Genomic DNA, 17254 nt, shown 5'->3' with positions numbered 1-17254 from the left:
GTCTGTTTACTTTGTGCTTGCTTTTAGTGTCACAAAATATTTTATTTCATGGAGCTTGTTAATGAAATTTTATTTGATGTTCACATCCTGTTTCTCCTTTGGTGTTGTAGTGTCTTCTTTCTACAACTGCCTTTGGGCAAGGAGTATTTTTCATTACATTCTTTGAGGGCCAAGAAATAGGTAAGCTCACCAGTTAGAAGAAAAGTTTTGCAATTATTTCAAAAACTACAGCTGGAAATGTTTTTCATTTTGTTCAGAAAAAAATATCTCTAATAATGATTTAAGAAGGTAGATCATAATAGGAGAAAAACTTTTTAGTGCCCCTTGAAAACAGCTTGTGCCACTTCCTGGCAGTAAATGAGAGTGCTTAGCATTGCTCTGTTTGCAGTACAGGTTGGAGGAAAATCTCCACATCCTGTTAGATGACAAAGTGAGTGTATTCAGCCAATGAAATTGTTCTGGAGATGCAAACCCAAACTTCATATTTAGTGAAATTCAGTAGAGCTACCTAAGGGCGAGCATCTGACTGAATATTATTTCACTCATTGAATGTGTTATTTCTCAGTCCAGTGGAAGACGTTTTGGCAAGGCATTTAGAGCAGTTTGTTGGAAATGGTCACTGGTGTCAGTGGCAGCTCTAATGATTGATTTCCGGTGAGGATATTAATAGGGAGTTTTGTAGGATCACAAGGTGGTTGAGGTTGGAAGGGACCTCTGGTTGTCATCTAGTCCACCCTGTTGCTCAAGCAGGGCCACCTACAGCCAGTTGCCTGGGATTGTGTTCAGATGGCTTTGGAACATCTCCAAGGTTGGAGACTCCACAGCCTCTCTGGGCAACCTGTGTCACTGCTCAGTTACCCTCACAGTGAAAAAGTGTTTCCTGATGTTCAGAGAGAACTTCCTGTGTTTCAGTTTGTGTCCGTTGCCTCTGGTCCTGTCTCTGGGCACCACTGATAAGACCCTCACTGTGTTTTCTTTGTACCCTCCTTTCAGGTATTTATATACATTCATAAGATCCCCTTGAGCCTTCTTTTCTCTAGGCTGAACAGTTCCAGTTCTCTCAGTTTTTCCTCATAGGAGAGATGCTCTAGTCCCTTAATAATCTCTGTGGTCCATTGACGGACTCTCTAGAACCTCCATGCCTCTGTTATACCAGGGAGCCCAGAACTGAACCCAGTACTCCAGGCATGGCCTCACCAGTACTGAATAAATGGGAAGGATCACCTCCCTTGACATGCTGGTAATGCTGTGCTCAAGACAGCCGCGATATCATTAATTTTCTTAGTGGCAAGGGCACGTTGCTGGCTCATTTTCAACTTGGTGTCCACCAGGACCCCCAGGTCCTTTTCTGCAAAGCTACTACCCAGCTGGGTGTCCCCAGCATGTACTGGTTCATGGGACTGTTTGACAGGTGCAGGACTTCCAACTTATTAAACTTCATGAGGTTCCTGTCAGATTGTTTCACTAGCCTGTTGATGCCTCTCTGGGTGGTAGCATGACCCTCTGGCGTATCAATCACTTCTCCCAGTATTGTGTCATCAGCAGGCTTGCTGAGGATACACTCTGCCCCATTATCCAGATCATTAATGAGGATGTTAAACAGGATCAGACTCAGTATTGGCCCCTGGGGTACGCCATTAGTTACTGGATTTCAACTAGACTTCACTGTGCTCTGGGCCTGGCCATTCAGCCAGTTTGTAATCCACCTCACTGCCTGCTCCTCCAGCCCATACTTTATTAGCTTCCTTAGGAGGATCTTATGGGAGACAGTGTCAGAAGCCTTATTGAACTCCAGGTAGACAAGACCCACTAGTCTCCCCTCATCTAACAGGCCAGTCCTTTCATCATAGAAGTTTAATCAAGTTGGTCAAGCATGACTTCCTGTTGGTGAAGCTATTCTGACTACTGATGATGTTCTTGTCCACCAAGTGCCTGGAAATGGTTTCCAGGATTAGCTGTTACATCACCTTCCCAGGGGTAAAGATAAGGCTAACCAGTCCGCAGTTCTCTGGGTCCTCCTTTTGCAGATAGGAGTGATATTTGCTTTCCTCCAGTTTTCAGGTACCTCTTCCAGTTGCCATGATTAATCAAAGATCATCGAGACTGGCCTTGCAATGATGTCTGTCAGCTCCCTCTGTGCTTTTGGGTGCATCCCATTAGGGTTCATAGACTTAATGTGTGTGCAGTTTGCCTGACCTGACCTGACCTGAGTCTCTTCCACAAAATGTACATCATCCTTGCTCCAGACTTTTCTCTTGGTCTCTGGGACCTGGGATTTCTTCAGACTTGCTAGTAAAGACTGAGGCAAAAGTGGCATTCAGTACCTCAACCTTTTCCACACCCCATGTAACCAGATCCTCTGTCTTGTTGAGCAATGGGTCCACATTTGCCTTAGTCTTCCTTTTGTCACCTATGTACTTACAGAAACCCTTCTTATTGTGTTTGATATCCCTGGCCAGATTCAATTCTGTTTGGGCTTTAGCTTTCTCCGCTTCATCCCTGGGTGCTTAAACGATATTTCTGTACTCTTCACAGGTTATCTGTCCTTGCTTCTACCCTCTGTATGCTTCCTTTTTGTGTTTGAATTTGGCCAGGAGCTCCTTGTTCATGCATACAAACCTCCTGGCACCTGACTGACTTCCTATTCATTGGGTTAGACTACTCTTGAGCTTGGAAGTTGTGTCTGGGTTCACACGTGCACTAGTGTATAACACAATGGAGGTTTATGAGAATATAAAAAACAGGAACAGTGTAAGTTATTCACTCTCAACATAATGTTAAGATGAATATTTAACTGTTATACATTGGAAAAAGATCACCTTTACTTTGTAAAGCATTTTCTATGTTTCTCCTGTATGACCTTATTCATACTCAGCCTGAGTAGCAGCTTGCTTCTGCAAGCTTGGAAGCAGCTGGTGAAACCCTTACTCAGCTACTGTGCAGGTGCGGAAATGCATGAGAATACCCTATTATGTTTATATGTTAGGAAGAAAAGAAATATTTGGAAACTGCTTAGATGTTCTAACAGGTTGCTAGATCTTTTAACATGGTGATACCAACTATCCCTGAGCTAACAGCTGCCCCTATAGATGCTGAAGTTTTAGAAAAGTAAGAAATGAACACCTCAGCCCTTGATAAATGTCTACAAGTGTATGTATGTAAATATACAAAGGGTTGTAATGCCTTTATACTTTTACTACCATGGCAAGATCAGTATTGATGTCAGTGGATATTTCAAACCACTACACACTGAAAAATATCATAATGATACAAAAGTTGTGAAGAGTGGAAGAGACAGTTGCAGGAAATAGTATTTAAATATCCTACCAGTCCCTTCAACAAAATGATTCATCTTTACTGAAGAAAGGGCAAAACATGCTTTGTGGAAAAACTGCTTTTCTTGACAATTGTAGAAAAAGAATTGGAGAAACAGTATCATGACCCACTGTACTGCAAACAAAGCAGCATTTTCAAAAGTGCAATGCTTTTTGTAAATCTACAGTTTGGTTACTTTTGTTTTCCATTTAGCAATATGGTAGCTTTCTGTAGTACTAGTGATTTGTACCATCACAGAATCACAGAATGGTTGGAGTTGGAAGGGACCTTTGTAAACCATCTAGTCCAACCCTCTGTTAAAACAGATTCTTCTAAAGCAGGTTGCACAGAATCATGTCCAGGTAGGTTCTAAATGTCTCCAGAGAGGGAGACTCCACAGCCTCTCTGGGCATCTGGGCAGCCTGTTCCAGTGCTTCGTCACCCTCAAAGAAGTTTTCCTGATATTCAGATGAAACTTTCTGCATTGTAGTTTGTGCCCGTTGCCCCTTGTCCTGTGACTGGGCACCACTGAAAAGAGCCTGGCCCCATCCTCTTGACACTTGTCCTTAAGATATCTGTAGACATTGGTAACATCCCCTTTCAGTCTTCTCTTCTCTGGGCTAAACAGTCCCAGCTCTCTCATCCTTCCTCTTGAAGGAGATGTTCCAATCCCCTAATCCTTCTTTCTTCCTTTCATGTCTTCTGCAATGTAATAATTTTATGAAGCAATTATTCAGTGAGTTTGTTGTTCCAGTTTACCTCTGAATACGGTTAGTGCTCACAAATACTTGCTTCTTAGAATTCACAGATTCAAGTTTTCAGATTAAGCATTATATAAATGACTTTAAACTTTGTGTAACCCATTTTTATAATATCAGCAGAATGACATAAGCCTTATTTACTGGTGAGGTCAGTGCCCCATTTTGTCAGAGTCGTAGTTCTTTTTCTTATGCCAAATTAAGGGCCAGCTAAAACTTCATAAACAGCCTTTTCTACAACAGCTTTTCTGCATTCTCCCACCAGCAGTGTCACCTGCTGTTCTAAACAGAGGCTTGTAGAAGCATAAAAAGTCGCTTCTATTCATTAGGATTACCGTTATTAACTATGGTCTTTCTTGTGTCAGTGCTTAAATACCCAGAAGTGTGTAGTGATGTGTTTGTGATCTTTAATGCTGTACTGATTTAGCACTGACCTTTTAAAAATAATAATTATTATTACTATTACTACCAGGAATTCAGTGGAATAATGTGCACCAGTCAATGGCACAAGGAGGATACATGACCTTTGGATGGATGTGCTGGATGATGTTCTTTGACTCCATTTTATATTTTATAGGTGGCTGGTATTTCAGCAATATTCTTCCTGGTAAGATCATGGACTTGTTCTTATTTTATGTTTTTGAAGAAGTTATTGAATGGAATGGATAGAATTGGCTTTTCTCATTGAATGCAACTAAAACAAAAACATATCTTATTCTGAACCAAGGTTTGATATGCAAAACTAGGCGATTATCATTAGGGACTGGGTAAGAAAGTCTTCCTACATACATAAATATTGCATAGTGCTAACACATGGACTAGAATTTGTAGCTGGGCATGAAATAGCTTTTGTTTGCTTATGGAAATGACTAATATTTGAAAGATTTAGGAATTTGTTGGTATTTTACAGTAACAGAGCTCAGTCTAGTTGCAAAACTTCCTGTGAATATGGTGAATCTTCTGAGTCAGTACTTGGGTTGAAACCCATGAACCACAAGTTTTCAGATCACAAAGACTTCAAACTGCCTGGTAAATATATCCCAGTCAGTCCACAGTCCAATGCATAAAGGAAACTATTTAACTTTCAAGTATATTTTCAGAAAGTGGGACTTTTTTTTTATTAACCAAGTTTTATGAATATTATGGAGTTGGTTGATGCATTTTTAATCATAAGCTAATGCCTCACTAGCTGTTTGAAATTTACCTTTCCTCTGATTTGCATAGGTCACCTTTACTTCCAGCTACTCTCTGTTTGTTTTAAAAATGTAAAAATAAAAAATGAAATTTGCATTGAAAGACAGGGGTGTGTGGAATATACAACTGAATTTTACAGACTTTAGCTTAAGTTGATGTCTGCCCTTCAGTGTCAATGAAATGCGACTCCAAACACACAGAGTGTATTGTGTGATCGGTAAGTGAATCCTGGAAAGATTGGGCAATGCCAAAGTTTAGGTTGTGTGTAGGAATGTATTTTTTTCCCCTTCTGTTTGCATGCTACAAGAAATGTTTCTTATGCTGTCTGATTTGTTTAAATTGTGCAGATAGTAATGGAAGAATAATCTTTAACAATTGGCGCAATGGATTATTGTTATAATGAAAAATAAGGCTGTTTGCCTTGGCAGGCCATTTGGTGCATTTTCTTTCCTCTAAGTTACAAGATTATGTTAGGCTGTGACTACATATTGTTGGCTTTATGATTGTGTTGCACTTTAAAGATGATTTGGAGGTAAAACAAAGCACAGTATCACTGAGGACCGATTATTTTATAGCAGGACCTGCTGTTATGGCCAAATGACTTTTTCCCCCCTTTTATTAAGGTTTGTTAAGTGCAGCTAGGAGTTTGAGCTAATTAAATGGTCAAATCAGCTCTTCATAAGGGACAATAGGACATTAGTAGCCTACAAACAAATATGAAATGAATATAAATTTTGCAAGAGTTTCTATCATAATTTTCTTCTAGGAAAAGTTGGATTAAAGAACCGATGGTACTTTCCCTTTACTGTTGCCTACTGGAAGAACCTGTGTGGTGCAGAGAGGAGGAAGAGGCATCATCTGAATTCTAATATGCTTTTCTTCAATGAAAACTTCCAAGAAAAAGGTTTGTAATCATAATAGAATTTTAATAAAGTCTTTTTTCTGAATGCTGTGCTGATTTTTTTCAATCCGCTTTTATCACTGCTTGGTCCTTTATTAGGTGTTTAGATCTTGTCCCTTTCTCTCCTCCATTATATAATGTATACTACGAACATTATATACTGTTAATTCTGCAGTCACCAGTAATGCTTGAATCATTCAATTAAAACTATTATACATATATATTTATTAAAACTCTTTAAAAGATGTAAAATAGCTGTCTCTTGGGTTCATCCTGTCCCAGTGTATTGCTTCTTTGCTTTTTTAGGTTCTTCTGAAGCTCCTTGAACCTTTTCATCCCTTACTGAATCTAAAAAGTGTTGTGCTTCATTAACACTTTTTTTTTCTCTGCAGTTTGATTTTCTTCCTCCTCCTCCTCCTCCTCTGCTCTTTTTATTTGCTTCTTGTTTAAGTGGAAAAATTAGCTTTGTTCATTTATTTCCCTTTTTCTTATTTCCCTCTTCTATGATCACTGTTCTTTCTGTCTCTGCTTTTTAGACTTTTGTTTAAAAAGCTGCAGGTATTGTAACTAATTTTTATCTGCCTCCAGATACTTTCACTGCTCCTCTATTTCTTTGTTCACTTGCTTAAAACTAATTTAGATTTTTAGTGGTTTTTTTCCTCTCTCAGGTCTCTTCAAGGACTTGCTTACTTCTGATTTGTTTTGTGCATGAAGTCAGTCACCCTCACCTATATTCTCTCTAGGGCATCAGAAGAACATGGTGGGTTGTTGGGGGTTTTTTGGAAGTTACAGTGGTTTGGAGATGATCCAGTTGCCTGTAGCGTAGGTGAGGAAGCCAAACAACTCAGCAGTTTTGTGTATTGATATCTCCTCCAGAAGGGCAAACTTGAAAATTTCATTTCGTGCTAATATTTGTGGAAAAACTATCAGTATGAATTTTGTCTGAATTTCTGCAATTTGGAACAATTCCATTTTGTTGAGATAATTGTCTTTGGTCCTTACATAAAATGAAGACTTCCCTTTGGTTTCACCACATCCTCTGTGGAGACTAAAGAAAACCCTTTTCTCTGCCTAAAATGTTACTAGCGTGGGCTCTGGCTCCAGCCATCCAAATGATTGCCTGCAACTTTGTGGATCTGTTCATCTCGCCTCTCCTCTGCTTAAACTGATGCACCTCATGCTTGGTAGTAAATTGCCTTTTTGTGCACTCTAACATTGCCATGCATGCAAAGGAACTTGCTCTCTTTCATTAGAATTGGGCATCCTTGTACTGATAATGGGATAAAGGCATTCATGGATAATTTGCTTGGAACAGCAAAATGACTTGCTCCCAGGTAATTTCTCCATTTGTTCTATATGGCCCAGGTAAGGGCTGATTCAGTGGGGTTGGAAAGCGCTTTGGAAATCAGAGGTGTGACAGGGAAGGGCTGGTGGGAATGTAGGTCCTACAAGCTGGAACTACAACTACAGTAGGGCTGGCAGAGGTCTGGGTGCCGAGTACCCACTTGGAACTCCTGTTAGGAGAAGTCCTAGGGTAATCAATTTACTACTTTCAAGCAATTTAGAGCTCTTCCTCTGAATTTTATCTGAGATACATTGTCTGAGGCTCACTCTGTATTTAAAGGATTTTTTATTAAGTTCCAGGATGTACTTGAAAACTTGGGAAGCAGTGGAAAGGGCATGAATAATATTTGTTTAGTGGTTTTAGTCTGCAGACCAAAAGATAGAGAAGCTAACTGGAAGAGAGGTTCATGAAATGTCACAGGGGCTGGCAGTGTCTTTCTGTAAGGTAACCTCAAGCTTCTGGCAAAAGTTCTTTCTAAACTTAACATTGTGAAAGGAGCAAAACCCCCTTTTTCATTCACAGCCTAAAGAAACCAATCCTTGACCTCATTGCGTAATTTTTAATTTGTAATCTGATTTATATATTTTTATATAAAGCATATTTCTATTTCCTTGTAGCATTTGTTTATATTTAATGATATATAAAATTATTACATAAAATAGAATTATACATAATAGATTTTATATATAAATCTATAATTTATATATTTGATCCATAAAGTACTGTGGTGGTTTGACCCTGGGCTGGATGGCAGGTGCCCACCAAAGCTGCTCTATCACTCTGCTCCTCAACTGGACAGAGGAGAGAAAAATATAACAAAAGGCTTGTGGGTTGAGACAAGGACAGGGAGATCACTCAGCAGTTACCATCACGGGCAAAACAGACTCGACTTCAGGAAATTAGTTTACTTTATTACCATTCAAATCAGAAAGAAACCCAGCTTCCCCCCACCCCTCCCTTCTTCCTGGGCTCAACTTCACTCCTGATTTCTCTCTACCTCCTCCCCCTGAGCAGCGCAGGTGAATGGGGAATAGGGGTTACAGTCAGTTCATCACAAGTTTCTGCCACTCCTTCCTCCTCACACTCTTCCCCTTCTCCAGCGTGGGTCCCTTCCACATAGTGCAGCCCTTCAGGAACAGCCGGCTCCAACATGGGTCCCGCACAGGGTCATAGGTCCTGCCAGCAAACCTCCTCCAGCACGGGCTTCCCACGGGTCACAGCCTGCTTTGGGCCTCTGGCATGGGGTCCTCCATGGGCTGCAGGTGGATATCTGCTCCACCATGAACCTCCATGGGCTGAGGGGAACAGCCTGCCTCAGCATGGGCTTCACCACAGGCTGCAGGGGAACCTCTGCTCCGGTGCCTGGAGCCCCTCCTGCCCTCCTTCTGCTCTGACCTGGGTGTCTGCAGGGCTGTTGCTCTCACATACTCTCCTCTCTTCTGTTGGTGCAGATTTTTTATTTCCCTACTCCCCTGTCCCCCTTAATATGTTACCCCAGAGGTGCTACCGATGTTGCTGATGGCCTTGGCCTTGGCCAGCAGTGGGTCTGTCGTGCTGACATTGGCTGTATCAGATATGGGGGAAGCTTCTGACATCTCACAGAAGCCACCCTTGTAGCCCTCCACTACCAAAAGCTTGCTATGCAAGCTTCCAGGCTTTGGTCAATGGCAGCAGGGATCACACGCACACGCACATGCGCATGCACACAGACACACAGACACAGACACACACAGACACAGACACACAGACACAGACACACAGACACACACAGACACAGACACACAGACACAGACACACACAGACAGACACACAGACACAGAGACACACACACACACACAGACACACACAGACAGACACACGCACACGCACACACACACACACACTTAAATTCAGCAACCTTCTTGATCTGCTGCTTTTCCCCATACAGACACAGCACCTCCAAGCTGGAGAGGCCCTTGCATGGAAGAAGCCAACATTGGTGTCATGCTATTGTCTCTCACCAAAGAGCACGAGGATGGCCAGAGGGCTGCTGTTAAAGATCTCAGCCTCACTTTCCACAGAGGTCACATAACAGCGCTCTTGGGACCTAACGGAGCTGGCAAGACGACAGTTATGTAAGTCTGCCATTTAATGCTGTTACACTCCCCCTGATCTCTGCTATGCATCCTCACTTCAAAATGTTTCTAAACTCTTTCCTATGTCCTTTTTTTCCTCAAATAAATATTTAATAAACTCCCCAAAGCACATGGAAAGTGCTATATGTCTATGACAAAAGGCAGTGTAATGAATAGTGAACCAGGTCCTGTGTGCCACTGAAACCATGATGGAATAGTTCAGGAGCAGCTTGAATAGGAGCTGGGCATGTCTAGCTGTGGAGTTGAACACGTCTCAGGGAAGTGTTCTTTTCTGGCATCCCATATGTACTCCTATCACATGGAGACTGTGGAGTTTTAGGGGGTTTTGTGCTTTTTTTCCTAGAAGTTGCAAAGAAATTCTTTCTTGGCAGTTGACCAGAAGTGAAAATAACAAAATGAAAATGACACTTAAAAATGCCTCAGTTAAGAAGTCTGTGTGTTTCTACATTTACGTTAATTTTGATCAGCTTTAATAAAAACAGTGGTGCAAAATGGGATACAATTGGGAATTACTCCTCAACTAGAAAACACACATGAAGAAGGAAACAATGGTCTGTTATATTTGGTTGGGAAAAAATTCATTTTGTTTTGGAAGTAAGGAAATGAAGGATTGTTGAGATCTTGTTTTTTTGTTTTGTTTTTGGTTTTGTTTTTTTTTTAAAAAAGGCCAAACCACTAGTGGTGTTTATGTGACTATGTTGCTCTAAGGATGTTAAGATGTGCCTCAGGATATCCAAGTGTGAGCTACGTAATATGGTCATTACACATGATCTTACTGTTTTTTTAAATCTTTTTCCTGTATCAGATCCCTGTTGACTGGTCTGTATCCACCGACCTCTGGTACCATTATTATTAATGGGAAGGACATACGTACTGATCTGGCTGCCATCAGGACACAGCTGGGTGTTTGCCCACAGTATGATGTCCTGTTCAACATACTGACGGTGCGAGAACACCTACTGCTTTATGGATCAGTGAAGGCACCTGGCTGGACAAAGGAACAGTTGAATCAGCAAGTCAATGGGTAGTTTTTTCTTTCATTTGTTGCAATTTGTCAAGTAAATCGTTAGTGTCTGTTGCAAGCCACTCAAACAAGAAACTGCTAAAGAAAAATTGCAAGTAGAAGCAAATGGAAATGGAAGGTTTTCCATGAGTTTTTATCACACTTCATGTTCTGAAAATGTGCTTGAAAATACATTTCCTGGTTTCTAACCTTTACTTGAATGTATTTGTAGTGCAACTGTCAGTGTTTAAAAACCTGGTGTATAAAAACATCAAATAATCATGTTTGTGTAGAGATGGTTAGCCTGGTAGCAGCTGTAGTGGTCCTGCCTCATGCTGTCTGCCTTACCTCCGTCCTTGCTGGAGGGCTGGATAGAAAGTGAACTGCTGTGTGCTCACCCTGAGCTTTCAGATAAGTCAACACTGACTTTATGTATTCATCATCCTGTATTCCTTCACCTGTGGTAGAGGGAAGACTGGAAAACAAGAAAAGGCAGATGAACTAGTAAGTAAACCTTACAAAGTGAGATCTTGTTCACTAATAGCAAACTTAGTTTTTTTGAACTTTAGGAACAAAATGTATCCTCTTCTAATAGTATGGCAGTGCAAATAGTTTCTGTTTACCTTCTGATTCATGCCAGACTGTGTGGGGGGCTGGGCACTTCCACGCTTCAATGGAAATAAATGCCAAGTTGGTGGAACTTCTCCTTGAGTGTGCAATTAGGCATATGCAGACACATTTGTGGCATAGTGGCTTTCCTTTTTAGTAGCTAATCATAAAAGCCTGTTACTTTAAAATTTTGATCTGAAAACTCTCTGGTGTGGGACACTGCATTCTCTCCAGAAACAACTGTCTTAAACAACCAAGACAAACTAAAGCTAGTGTTTGGTTAAAATTTATGCAAAATAATATTCTGTATTTTACTGTGCTTAGACTGCTGAATTTTAACTTCGGAAGCACCCTGTCATACTAATGGCACGTAAGAATACTAAGGATCATTCAGGCCTTGCTACTAAGAAAAACAATTATTTTAAAGACAATGAATGCTTTAATATACTTCAGACAAATTAAAAAAGCAACAAAACAGTGAAACAAAATTTGCTTTTTATTAAGCAAAAGAAGAGGGCTTTTAAAGAGATTAAGAATAATTTTTCTAGATATATCCATACAACATTTATAGAAACCTGTTTTCTTAAAAATAAAAAATTCTTTAAGAGTAAATGGTATGTTTTACAGACTGTATATTCACTCAAATAATTCAGGAGATTAGTTTAGGACTATTGATATTTTTATGTCTTGCTTGCCAGGCTCATAGCAACAGAAAGCTTTGAGGTCAATTGTTGCCCTGTAGGTGGGTTTATTACCCAGTGCGCAGTGCCATTTCACAGAATGAGTCAAGGTATTTCTGTTCCTGTATTCTAGTTAGTGCAAAACAGAGAGCTAAATGGTAACCCCCAAATACTTAGCTCCCCAGTTGTCCAAATTTTACACTATTTATACAGTTTAGCATGCAAAGACACTAGCCTGCATTGGTTACAAGCTACCTAACTCCTCCGTTACCTTTTATTCAGTTTCCTATTTGGCAAATAATTCTGTCACTTCTCATGTTAATTAGTTTGCATGCTCAGTCTCAACTTCTTTTTGGGTCTGGGGGATTTCTTGAGTCAGTTGTCAATGATCTATCTCCCCCTGCTGGAACTAACCTTTCCGCTTGTTTTTGCTGAGCTCATTCCTCATGGTGAACTTCCAGTCAACTGATCTATCTTGTCGAGGTGCTTCCTTTGGAAGTTACTCTTTTGAAGAAAGTATTTATCAGTGCTCAACAAAGCACTTGGCAGGGTATACAAAAATACTTATATCTTGAATTAGCCATTAACAACTCATTTGTTTCAATTGTCTTAAAGTCAAACTTGTAACAATACGTTTGATTTTATTAATCGTATGATGTCACAATGGCTTGAATATTCAGTGTGACAAAAAATAAAATGATGGTCTTTCAGTACTGCCTTTATTGAGCACGTTTCCACACACTGCTCAGATGCAAGATCATCAGAGGGCAGGGGCTGAATAGACAATGTCTGTAAGGCATCTCCTAGTCTTTAACACAGGAACTAGATTAGGTTGTATTAAGTAGTACTGTTCTGCCTAGGGATTACTAATATGTTTACTTCACAGAAACACATCTTAAAAAAAATAAAAAAGGGCAAAAAACCTGCAGTGTGACCTTATTTAATTCAAATGACTACACATTTTGTCGAAACTCAGGTGTTTTTAAGGTTTCTTTATGTAGTTGCTGAAACTGAAGCAGTATTTAAGTTATGAAACTAACCATCTTTACCATGGTTTATGAAACTATAATCTAGAGTTTGCTGAAATCATTGGACAAATTGGTATTTATTTCATTGGACTTAATTTCAAAATTTTCTGTTCTTATCCTGCACAATACTTATCCAGAATTTGTATTTCAGTTGGTGATGAGTGTTTATACTTTGTAGGTAAAGAGTTAGTTGGATTTTTCTATTTTTTTTTTTTGTCATCAAATTGTATAGCCAGTTGGAGGTGGTGTTTTTTTCACTTTCCGTTTACAGTGACTTTTCAGTAATTCTGCTCTGAGTGGACATTATGTGACTGGAAAAATTTTTCAAAATTGATCTCGTTTCAGAGTTCTGGAAGATATGGATTTATGCCAACAACAGTACAAACCTGTTGGAGCCCTTTCTGGGGGAATGAAAAGGAGGCTATCAATTGCCATCTCCTTTATTGGAAACTCAAATACAGTTGTTCTAGATGAGCCCACCAGTGGAGTAGATCCATGTTCTCGCCGTAGCATCTGGGATGTTCTTCTGAAGTACAAAACTGGTACAAAGCTTATACACAAAATTTGCTGCTTATTTTCCTTTCTGGAATTCTGTTTTGATAAATTTAAACATGATATTTTTTTATATCCTGCATGTAATTTTTTACATAATATATAAAATATTAATATTGTTATTTGGTAACTAAATACATTAATTTCAGAAATTTAATCAAACTTGGGAAACCTTAAAGCAGCCAAGTAAGACTGCAAGTATTGTCTGCTATTTTACAGAAAGATGCCTAATTTAATAGAAGATTGAGCTTAGTTCTGAGTCCTGTCCTGAAGTTTCTCTTTTCTTACTTTTTTCTTTTTTATTAGTCTCAAAATTATTTTGGGGTTTTCATTTCCCATTTTGTGCATATCTTTATATAGATGCATCTATAATGCCAATGAATACAGACTCATCAGTCAGTCAGCTACATTAATCTTTTAAGTGCCATAAGGTTAGAAACTGATTGTGGGAAGCAAACCGTTCAGCTAGTGAGCGCTCGATTAGCTGTATTAACTCACAGCGAATGATCCATTGAAACAGACACTGCTGTTATGTGGTCTTAAGGAATCCTTTTAGCCTGTAAAATAACTTAAAGTGGTAATGGCTTAATGTTGCTTACTATGTCTAATACAAGGCAAAGCAAGTTTAGACCTGACTCTAACTCAGACTGTAAATCTGAATGTTTTGTTTATGTCTTGCAATTATGTTTTGAAGGGACCTGAAACGTGTTTCCTTAAGGTTAAAGGATCCTTGTGAAGCAAAGATGTGTTTCTCTAGAAACCAGGTTTTGTAGACATGTACCAATCTTTCTGATGCAGGTTGCACACTGATCTTTACCACTCACCATCTTGATGAGGCAGAGGTGCTCAGTGATCGCATTGCCATCCTGCAGCGTGGCCAGCTGAGGTGCTGTGGTTCTCCCTCTTATCTGAGAGAAACATATGGCCAGGGACACAGTCTGACACTCATAAAAAAGGTATACTAAAAATGTACTGTACGGAACTTAACAGTGTCTGCCAAGTAATAGCTGTGTATATTCTAAGTGAGCTGTATGTCCCTGCCAGGAAGTAATATGTGATATAGATTATTAGAGAACCAGCAAAACATGGTTTTATCAGTTTTCTTGGTTGTTTTGCATGGGTGGTATTATTAGTATTATTATAATTATTAAGAACTAAATGAAATCTTTGAAAATGATGAATTTCAATATTTACCTGAAAAGGGATTTGTCTCACTGTTCTTTATTCCTGGCAAGTAGTCTGCACCTGAGGTTTCACATACTTTCATCAATGGAAGTTTTCCTGTATGAATTCTACTGTCAAGTCCATACTGCTGGTAACATTTAATTTTTTGTGCATTATTATCTTTCTTTCCTCATAGCCCTCTGTGTTTGAAATCCAGGATCCTAAGCATATTGTTCAGGTCACATCTCTGGTACAGACCCACATCCCAGAAGCCTTCTTGAAAGATAACAGTGGGACTGAGCTGACCTATGTGATTCCAGAAAGGGCAGATAAGACCTCTTTTAAAGCTCTTTTTCAGGCTTTAGATCAAAGCCTTCATCATCTACATGTGACTGGCTATGGCATTTCTGACACCACCTTGGAAGAGGTACTTATAGTTTTTCTGTGTAATGGTATTTGCTTGGTTAGAGAATCCTGTATTAGCTTCCATCTACTCTTAATTGTATCTTTCATATTATACAACACTTTATTGTTTTCTTGTGTGAAACATGTTTTCTAAAAAAACCCAAACCAAACCAAAAACCTCAGATGAAATATATACTTCATATTTTGCTGTGCTGTGAATTTCAGCACCTACTCTACTACAACTTATTTCTTATTTCAGGAATTTGATGTAAAGACTGATGAAGTGTGTAACCCTTAAACCTATGTTTCTGCATTTGCTTAAGGAAAATCTAATGTGTCATTGATTTAATGAGAAGCACTGTTCTGAATCTCTGGCATTGGAATGAACTTTGAACTTGTAAGGCTGGAGGTTCAGTTCAGGCAGCTCTTGGGGCAGAAAAAAATTGCTGACAATGCTGTCTGACTTACAAAGTTCTAAAGCTTAGGACTTGGCAAAACTGTGTGGCAAAATCTCTAAAAAGTATTTTATGTATATACCGAGAAAGAGATATACATGTATACAGTAACATATATGCACTCTAATATATGCATATACGTGTGTGTGTGTGTGTATCTAATGGACCAGACAAAGAGACTCTGTTATGCTTTTTATTTCTGAATTTAGCTCTGTGTAAACTGCCATATCAGTGAGAAGTTATTTGGCTTGGACTGTTTTTATCCCAACTGTAACTTCTAAAGATTCCCTAACCCACCACTGTTTAAGTTCTGTATTATAGACTCTTCTGAAAATATTTTTTTCCACTTATTCAAATGATGATAGGAGACTAATCTCAGTATTTTTTGATGCACAAAGAAAAACCCCTCTTTTTATTTGACAGCACAATTAACCAGTATTACTTTGTGAAATAGATTTCTCCAGTGATTACCTATCGGGTTAAATATAAAGTTGGACTGTTTTCTAACAGAAAATTTAATATATGCTAGAAAAACATCACTACAAAAATAATCAAATCCAGATTCCTGTACAGTGATTTTTTTTTTTTTAAAATATAGCAATAAATACTTAGTATAGAAAAGGGATGTATCCCTTCTCCCTCTGTTCCCTGGAAACATATGTGATAATATGATATAGTACTGTGGTCAGCTAGAACACAAGATCCTCTAGGGATGATGTTTACCTTTCCTGGTTTTATGAAAATAATACACTTTAAAGCTTGTCAGACATCACTTATGCATTGTATTTTATCTGTGTGAGTTATACATATAGGAATTAATGGGATCAGGTATTTGAAAATATATCAGCAGTTCTGGGTTTGTTCTGAAAGTTTAGAATTGTACATCTTATATAATCTCTGGAAAAAAATATAAATAGAACTGCAATAATGCAAGCAAACCTAAAATGACAATTGTTCATGAAATTTATTGAACCAATACACCACCATGTGGAATTTCTGTATCCTGAAGTGGCCCACTGGGACACATCTTTAGGACTAAATTGATTTGTTACATAGTTTTTTAGGACGCTGCACAAGCATAAAGGATATGGTTTTGCACATTTCTTTTTAAACTGCAGTCCAAAGAATAACCTACCACAAGGTATGTGTTTTCCTTTGAAACTAAGCTCCATACAACTGAGTTATTGATGAAGAAAAAAAATAAAAAAGCATCTCTTCGGTGTTATAAATGACTACAGTATATAAAGCTAGTGTGGCAAGCATTTGCTATGCCAATGGGATGGGGGGGGTGTGGAGGAAGGAAGGCCCAGGAATATATATCATACAAGTTTAATCACCATTTTACTTACTGCTATGAAGTAAATTACATTTCTGTTACACAATTCTATAAGGCAAGTCAAAAGCTCATTGAAAATGCTTATTGAAAAATTGTTGGTTTCTTTCAAATTATATAGGGTGATTAATGTGCTATAAGAAAGAATACTGTTCACTGACAAACTTTATGATTATGAGGTAATGTATCTGTTGATAACCTTTTGGTTACATTCCTGTGAGACTCCGACTTTCCAAAACTGGCATCTGTAAAGTAAATGTGAAGTTGCCATGGAATACGAGGAAGCTGCCCCAGTGTGCTGCATCTATTATTCAGTTGAGAGCTTACTTTTGGTTGTTTTCTGCAGAGGAGGTTAAAAAAAGCTTTAAAGGTGGTGT

At 38.9% G+C, this 17254-nt stretch overlaps 1 protein-coding gene across 3 annotated transcripts in view; it reads left to right on the top strand.

Annotated features, from left to right (window-relative positions):
• Positions 1 to 17254, top strand: part of ABCA13 (ATP binding cassette subfamily A member 13) — a 200360-nt gene that overhangs the window by 82943 nt on the left and 100163 nt on the right. For all 3 annotated transcript variants that reach the window (XM_037381325.1, XM_037381324.1, XM_037381326.1), the window contains exons 33-40: positions 111 to 180; positions 4546 to 4680; positions 6034 to 6171; positions 9441 to 9627; positions 10454 to 10672; positions 13314 to 13510; positions 14319 to 14476; positions 14881 to 15111. In XM_037381325.1, coding sequence (XP_037237222.1) covers positions 111 to 180; positions 4546 to 4680; positions 6034 to 6171; positions 9441 to 9627; positions 10454 to 10672; positions 13314 to 13510; positions 14319 to 14476; positions 14881 to 15111 — 1335 coding nt within the window. The remainder of the gene's footprint in view (positions 1 to 110; positions 181 to 4545; positions 4681 to 6033; positions 6172 to 9440; positions 9628 to 10453; positions 10673 to 13313; positions 13511 to 14318; positions 14477 to 14880; positions 15112 to 17254) is intronic.

The sequence above is a fragment of the Falco rusticolus genome, chromosome 3 (genome assembly GCF_015220075.1).
Source record: "Falco rusticolus isolate bFalRus1 chromosome 3, bFalRus1.pri, whole genome shotgun sequence".
NCBI classification, from domain to species: Eukaryota; Metazoa; Chordata; class Aves; order Falconiformes; family Falconidae; genus Falco; species Falco rusticolus.
The sequence above is the reverse complement of the archived record's forward strand: the minus strand, read 5'-3'. Positions and strand labels throughout refer to the sequence as shown.